This window comes from Fonticula alba (genome assembly GCF_000388065.1).
Source record: "Fonticula alba strain ATCC 38817 unplaced genomic scaffold supercont2.10, whole genome shotgun sequence".
In the NCBI taxonomy this organism is placed as follows: Eukaryota; order Rotosphaerida; family Fonticulaceae; genus Fonticula; species Fonticula alba.
Window position 1 is genome coordinate 200544 of NW_009242980.1, and position 7622 is coordinate 208165.

The window sequence follows — 7622 nt, forward strand, 5'->3', positions numbered from 1 at the left end:
GGGGGGGGGGGGGGGGGGGGGGGGGGGGGGGGGGGGGGGGACCCGATGCGAGGGCAACAGCAGGCAAGGGGCAAAGCATCGGCACAGCCGACCGGGCGCACGTACCCTGTGATGGACCGCGACCAGGCCCGAGTGAAGCTCTCCCGAATGGAGCCCGGCGGCACGGCATTTCGGGGGAGCAGCTGGCTGACGGTCTCCGCGGTGATGATCGACGCCTCGACGGCCGACGGCAGGGCCTCGGCCCCCGGGGCGGCGGCAAGCCCATCGGCATCCGCCGGGATGACCACGGCGTCGCCGTACTCGAGCGTGCTCATTGAGGGGGCAAGGGGGAAGGGGGCAAAGCACAAATAACAGAGGGGGGAAGGGCGGGGGATACCGGCCAGCGGGGAGGAAGGAAGGGAGTCTCTTGCCCGCAAGCGGACCCGGGCCCGGCCCCGGGCGAAGGCACCCCCCGATGAGATGCGGTCCGTGCGGCAGTGGCCGAGGGAAGATGCGCCAGGGGTAAGGCTGTGTGTGTGTGTGGCTCGTGCGCGCATTCCACGCGCCTGCTGCATGGCCGTGCGCGCGCGCGCGCGCGTGCAGGGTGCCCCCTCCTCCTTCTTCCCCGATGGTCTGTCGCCGCCCCCCCAGTGCCACAGGGCGTCCCCGGGGCCCTATCCACGCGCTGGCGCGGGGTCTTCCGGCCGTCGGCTGCCCCCTTCCGCGGCCCGGCACGGCCGGGGCCCCTTCTGCAGCCGCCCCCATATGACGAGTTCCCCCGGGGCGACCGTCCCCCGCCCCCGCCGCCCGCCCTTGCGCTCGCCCGCGCCAGCCCGCCGCCCGCCGCCAACCAAGCAGATTGTCAATAGAAATCCAGATACCGCCGTATCGACGCCGATCCCGTGACGGCGTCACGCGCGACGCCGCGGTCAACCCACAATTGCTCCTGCGCGCTTGCTCGGCGCCGCACAGGCGTTCCGTCAGCCGGGCCCGGGGCCGGGAAGCTCCGACCTTGAGGGGCACCAAGACATCACACACACACACACACACACACACACACACACACACACACACACACACAGACAACTGGACGAGCGCCGGGCCGTCCCGCACAGCCCCCCGCTGCGCCGCGCCTTGCGGGAGGTTTTCCAGACCCAACCCGGCAAGGGGGCCGAGCGGTGGAGGACAAATGCCCGCCCAGCACACCCTCGGATCTGTCCTTCCCCGGCGAAGGGCAGGGCCAGTGTGCCTGAGAGCAGGGGAAAAAGAGCCCAAGAAGAGGGAAGAATGTCTATTCGCAGGGCGGGGCGACAGGAAACAGAGGGGGAGAGGGAGAGAAGGGCACCACGCCCGGTGCTGCATGCTGCACAGCAGCCGGGCGGAGCAGTGGGGGGAAGAACTAAACAAGGGGGAGAACAAGGACAAAGGAAGGGGGAGAGGCATGAAGCGTGATGCGCGCCGACGCGTGGACGGCTCGCCGCTAGCCGCACTGCCGCTGCCGCTGCGGCCCGGGGAGGAAAAGGGGGGAAGAGAGAAATACAGCAGAAGGGAAAGAGAGCCCGCGACAGGAGGGGAGGGGGATTACCAGCAGGGAACTGTGTGCGTGAGGTGTGCACCGAGCACCACAATAAAGGGGGCGGGCGGCTGGCCCGGCGCCCCCCCTTGCGTGCGCGCGCGCACAACCCCCTCCCCTCGCTGCCGCCTCCGGCCCCCCGCGCCGCCTGGCGCACACATGTGCATTTGTTGCATGTGCACCGCCGCGCGGGAGGGAGGGGGGAAGGGGAGGAAGAAAATGGGGGAGAAAAGAAAGGAAGGACGCCAAGTACATGGGGGAGAAGAGGGGAGGTGGGGTGACGAAGGGGACTTGCGCAGCCCGCCCCCCTTACCGGGGAGGAGCACCGCCATGGGCCATGTGCGACATCACATCGAGCGACTCGTCGGTCGACGTCAGGAAGGACGTCGACCCGTTCTGCGTCGTGAAGGAGGACCCGTCGGAGGAGCTGCTCCAGACGGACGAGCCGCTGGAGTCGGAGGAGCTGCTACCGTCGTCATCGTCGCCGCTGCTGCTGTCGCTGTCGCTGCTGTGCAGCGGCGAGATGGACATCCGCCGGCCGGTGGCATCACCGCCACCGCCGGCCGCCGCCGGGACGCTCACCACCACCACCACCTCGTCGCCGCTGCTGGCCAGAATCTCGCGCGTGCTCTCGGCAGCCAGAGACTCGTCCGCCGGGTCCGCCGGGGCGGCGGCGGCGGCGGGCGGCGGCGGCGGCTGCTGCCCGGCCGGCGAAGGGGTCATCATCCCCGCCGCGCCGGCCGCAGCCGGTCCACCACCGGCGCCATGGGCATCATCGGCATCACCGCCAGCAACGCCCTGGCCACCAGCACCATCATCATCGCCGTCGGACGGCGGCGGCTGCTGCTGCCCGGTAGTCAGGATGGCCGCCTCAGCGATGTCGGGCAGATGCTGCTGCTTGGGGCCGGCGGCCGTGGCGGCGGCGGCGGCGATTGCCACCGGCGCGACGCCGCCACCGCCGCCGATATCGCCATCGGCGCTGCTGGCACTGCTGGCGCTGCTGGAGAAGGCCGAGGACTTGTGCTCGGACAGGGGCGTCCCGGTGGCCAGCATCACATCCACCGCCGGGCCGCCGCCGCCACCGGCAGACCCGGCCACCAGGGCGGCCTCCTTGCCGGACCCCAGCAGCAGGGCCTCCTTGCTCGTGTGGCCTGCCACCATGGACACGCAAACCCGATGCCCACACGGGGCCCCGACCAGGGCCCCCGGGCAGTGGCACTCGCTCTTCAACAGGGCCAGCGCATCCATCGAGCACACCACCATCGCGCGGCTGGACAGCGCCCCGGCCGCCAGCTCGTCCTGATCCTCCCGCGAGGGGACCACCGGCAGGAGGGTCAGCTCCCCGGTTTCCAGGAACCCATCGGCCAACGGGCAGGACAGGTGCTGGCCCGAGCGCTCCAGCTCCCGGACCAGCTGCTGGTCATCCGGCAGGAAGACAATCGAGAAGGAGCAATACACCAGCCGCGGCAGGATGCCAGTCACCAGGACCAGCAGCAGCACCAGCCAGAAGCCCGGCGTGCTGAAGGCATTCGGCATGACGCCATACAGATCGAAGAAGAAGACAATCGGCAAGTAGGCCGCCACCACATGGTACACCAGGAAGATGGCCGCCGACAGGACAATCCCCGAAGCACCGAGCCAGGACATGTGGTTGGTTTGCAGGGTGAAGGTCACCAGGCAGCAGCCCACAATGCAGGAGATCAGCACAAACCCGGCATCCACCTGGTCAATGGTCCGACCATCGGCCGACGTCACCGCGGCCAGCTCATCCGCCAGCATCATGAAGTACACCGTGAAGCAGACCAGCCCCTGGAACAGGCCGTCCAGGCAATTGAGCCAGAACATGCGCGTGGAAAAGCGCTTGTGGTAGTCGCGATACAATTGCGGGAAGAGCAGCGCCGCTTGCGAGGTATTCGGCTGGTCGAAGATGGCCACCACAATCGGCGGCAGGCAGGTGAAGGCCAAATTGTAGAACATCTGATACGAAAAGTGGTACATCATCTGCGCCGAGGCCATGGACACAATTTGGTACATGAACATCGGGAAGGTCAGGGTGAAGTTCTTCTGGAAGAAGAGGTACATGGCCTCGGTCATGCGGCTGTACGACCACCGGCCATGGACCAGCAGCAGCCGCCGCAGGAAGCGGAACCGCGCCAGGCTGTAATCCGACGCGGCCACCGCCTGGCGGCCCTCATTGCCGCTGATGCCGACACCGATGTGCGCCGTTTGGATCATGCTCACGTCATTGGCACCATCGCCAATGGCCAGGGTCAGCCCCCGGCGCATGTCCGACTCCTTGACCAGGCGCACGATCTCCGCCTTTTCCAGCGGCGAAATCCGACAGCAAATGACCGACCGGAAGTGCTGCGCCAGCCGCAGGAACCGGTCCTGGTGCTGGGCCAGCCCCTCGAAGAAGGTCCCATCCAGCACGGCCACATGCCCGGAGGGGGAGGAGGCGGCACCCTCGCCGGCCGAGCTGGCCGCCGCCATCACCGCCGCCTCGGCCTGGCTCAGGAGCTGGTCCATGCTCGGGGCCTCGGCACCGGGGCCCGTCAGCGCATCGGCATCCAGCCGGAACTCCGCCGCCAGCTCCGCCAAAGCACCCACATCCCGGGTGATCGGATGCAGCATGTCCCCCGGCCGGATGAGCCGGCAGGCGGTGGCGATGTTGACGGCGGTGGTGCACTTGTCGCCGGTCAGCACCCAGACATTCATGCCGGCCAGTTGCAACTGCTCCAGGGCCTCCGGCACGCCGTCCTGCAGGCGATCCTCGATGGCCGTCACGCCCAGCAGCGTCAGGTCGGTTTCCAGCTCGCGAGTCAGCCGGCCGAGCAGCGCATCCCGCCGGCCGGACCCATCATCCGCCTCGGCCAGGGCAGCCTGATACCGAGCCATCCAGGCATCGAAGTCCGCCCGGCGCATGGCCCGATACCCGATGCACAGGGTCCGCAGGCCGATCTGGCTGTACTGGTGGAGCCCATGCCGCGCGGCGGCCACCGCCTCCGGGTCATTGCGCCCGGCGGCGGTCGACAACCGCGGCAGGATCGAACTGTCGTCCCCCTTGCTGTAGACATAAACCATGTCCTCGGCCCCGGGGCCGGTCGCCGCCGTCGCCCCCGCCGGGGTCACCACCACCGACATCATCTTGCGCGTCGAATCGAAGTCCACCTGGTGCAGCTGGTTGAAGCGCCGGACTTGCGACCCGAGGACCGTCACGCTGACCGTGTCGCGATCGCGCTCCCGGAAGACATACCCAAAGTTCTTGGCCGCCTTGACGAGACTCGTCTCATCGGAGGACGACCCGCTGTAGGCAATCCGGAAGGCCGCATCGTCGCCGGAATAGTCGTGCGGCTGCGCGGCCGCCGCCACCATCGACGGCGAGGGGGGCACCATGCCGGCGACCCCGGCCCCGGCCCCGGCCCCGGGCCCGGCCTTGCTGCTGGCCGCCCGATGCCGGCACCGCCCATGCAGCGGATCATCCCCGATGGTCGGATCGTCGTCATCGCTGTCGGTGGGGCTGCTGCTGCCGCGCGACCCGACCGACCCCGTGTCCCCGCCGATGACGGCCAGGCCGTCGGCCGGGTGGTGATGATGATGCCGGTGGCCGGCCAGACACCCATCATCGCCAGCATGATGGTGATGATGCTGGCCATCCGCCCGGTCGTCGGCCTCCCCGCCATGGGGCAGGAGCTCCGACTGCACCGAGTGGCACAGGGCCAGGGCCAGTTGGAATTCCGCCAACACAGCCACATGGTACTGGTCCGGGGTCAGGCGCTCGGCCGCCTCGGCCAGCGAAGACCACCGGAGGTCGTACGACTGCATCAGATGCTCGGCCATGTGGCGATCGGCGAAGTGGAAATCCGAGTCGATGTGCGCCGCGAAGCAGGGGTTCTGCCGGTTTTGCACCTGCCAGCTGGGCGGCCCGGACACCGTCTCAATGAGAACCATCTCCCCGCTGGGGCTGAGCACCGACATCGGCAGCAGGACATCCTCCGGGTGGTGGTCGGCCACCATCCCGGGCAGGAAGCCGCCGGCCGCCGCCGCCGCGCGCCGGGTGGACGCCACGCCGCGCTCCAAATCCGGCGCCTGCCGCGAGGGGTCCGCCTGCAGGTAGTCCGTCATGCGGTCCAGGCTGGGGCTGGACCGGGTCCGGCGCAAGTCCGCCGAACTCTCCATCCCATAGGCCCGGCCATTGACCGTGCAAAAGCGGAAGCGCATCTCATTGGTGGTCAGGGTGCCGGTCTTGTCGGTGAAGATATACTCAATTTGGCCCAGATTGTCGTGGATATTCCACGACCGGGGGATGCACCGTTCGCCGGTCTTGCGGTGCTGCAGCGCATCATCCTCCCGGATGAAGTACGACTGCATGAGGCGGATGAATTCCAAACTGGCATACAGGGCAATCGGCACGATGTTCTGCGTGATGATCATCATGGTGAAGACCGCCATGAAGCCCACCAGCCCGGGGCTGGTCCAGCGCAGCGACAAGAACGGCACCGGCGGCTGGATGTCCAGCAGGTGGGCCATGCGCACGCCATGCACCACGCCCACCACCACGCACAGGAGCACCGTGCATGTCAGGAGAACCAGGATTTGCCGGTTGAGAATCCGGTCCATGGAGGTGCGCTTGTGTGGCCGGAGGCTGGTGTGCTTGACGATGCGCGTGGAGGTGCCCACATACAGGGCCACGCCGATGACCCACTCGGTGGTCCGCAGCGACGACCCGCGCAGGGCCACCGACGAGATGTTGAAGGGGGTGGTGGTGCCGGTGCCGGTGGCGCCGCCCACATGGATGACGCCCTCCAGGCTGTTCATGTCGTACGAGGGGGCCGGCACGGACACCCGCAGCCCCGGGCCACGGAGCATGGCCGCCAGGGTGATCTGGCTGCGCAGGCCGGAGGTGACCCGCGGCGCGAAGCGCGGCTTGAGATTGGTCTCGCCATCGAGGCTCTTGGTTTCCACGAAGAAGGCCCCGGTCGGGGCCTCGCCGTCGCTGGTGGCCAGGATCAGCATGTCCGCCGGGAAGGTTTCATTCTTGCCCACCAGCAGGATGTCCCCGCGGCGGATGTCACGCCAGTGGGTCTCGACAAAGAGCCCGTCCACGAACTTGTGCGTGGCCGAGTAGTTGACCGACCGGTCGATCCGGTGGCGCTTGATGTCCTCGTAGAGGTCCTTGACGGCGGCCGACACGAGGACAATCACCAAGGGCAGGGGGGTCTGTGTGGGCGAGCGTGAGGGTGTGAGTGGGGGCGGGGGGCGGGGGGCGGGGGGGGGGGGGGTAGGGGGTCTCGCCCTGTCGGTGGCATGAGATGGCCCCACGCGGGCCATGGCGGCACAGCGGGGAAGGAGGGGGGGGGGGCCGGCACACGTACCAGGGCAAAGGGCCATGCCCGGAGGGCCGAGAACACCTGCAGCAGGATGATCAGCAGAAAGTAGGTCATGGCCACGTTGTTGAACTGGAAGAAGATGTTCTTCGGCAGGAAGTTCCAGTAGGTGTACTTGGCGGTGATGACCTCATTGGTGGCTGGCCGCGCCCGGGGGAAGAGGCTCCGGTAGAGCCCCTGCACCCAGGTGGGGTACTTGGCCAGCGAGGGGGGCGTGACGCGCGCATTCTCCGGGTGATCGGGGCTGTCGTGCTGTGGGGAGCGGGTGGGGGTGGGGGGAGGGGGGTTAAAACCGGGCGTCCATGCGCGGCGATGCGCAGAGGGCGCCAGCGAAGAAGCACAGGGCGGGGGAGTCGGCCGCCTGTCGGCCCGCGTGGCACACGCACCGGCAGCCAGGTGGCCCGGATGGAGTCCAGCGAGAGGGCCTCCTCGCCCGGGGCCGATGGCGCGCCGGTCGGCGAGGTGGCGGCCAGCGCGCCGGAGGGCTCTCGGCTGGAGTCCTTGTCACTGTCGATGTGGGGAGGGGAGAGGGCGCCGCCATCGGGGGCGGTCTTGCCACCGGCGCCGTTGAGGCCCGACGGGTGGGCGCCCTCCTCAGGGTCTTTCTTGAGCGAAGTGAGCTCGATGGTCACCATGGTGATCGGGCTCCGTCGCGGTTCCTGGCCGGGCACAGCCGGAGGGGGGGG

General features: G+C 68.7%; 2 protein-coding genes across 2 annotated transcripts in view; one reads left to right on the forward strand and one right to left on the reverse strand.

The window, feature by feature from the left end:
- H696_05362 (hypothetical protein) overlaps nucleotides 1-351 on the forward strand; it is a gene marked incomplete at its 3' end in the record, with an annotated part of 4987 nt that extends 4636 nt beyond the window's left edge. Inside the window, exon 5 of the mRNA XM_009499208.1 lies at nucleotides 88-351. Within this exon, the coding sequence (XP_009497483.1) occupies nucleotides 88-351 (264 nt within the window). The remainder of the gene's footprint in view (nucleotides 1-87) is intronic.
- A 906-nt stretch (nucleotides 352-1257) lies between these two features.
- Nucleotides 1258-7622, reverse strand: part of H696_05363 (hypothetical protein) — a 7074-nt gene continuing 709 nt past the window's right edge. Inside the window, exons 2-4 of the mRNA XM_009499209.1 lie at nucleotides 7323-7595; nucleotides 6925-7188; nucleotides 1258-6769 (exon numbers count right to left, since the gene is read on the reverse strand). Coding sequence (XP_009497484.1) covers nucleotides 1862-6769; nucleotides 6925-7188; nucleotides 7323-7571 — 5421 coding nt within the window. The 5' untranslated portion in view covers nucleotides 7572-7595 and the 3' untranslated portion in view covers nucleotides 1258-1861. The remainder of the gene's footprint in view (nucleotides 6770-6924; nucleotides 7189-7322; nucleotides 7596-7622) is intronic.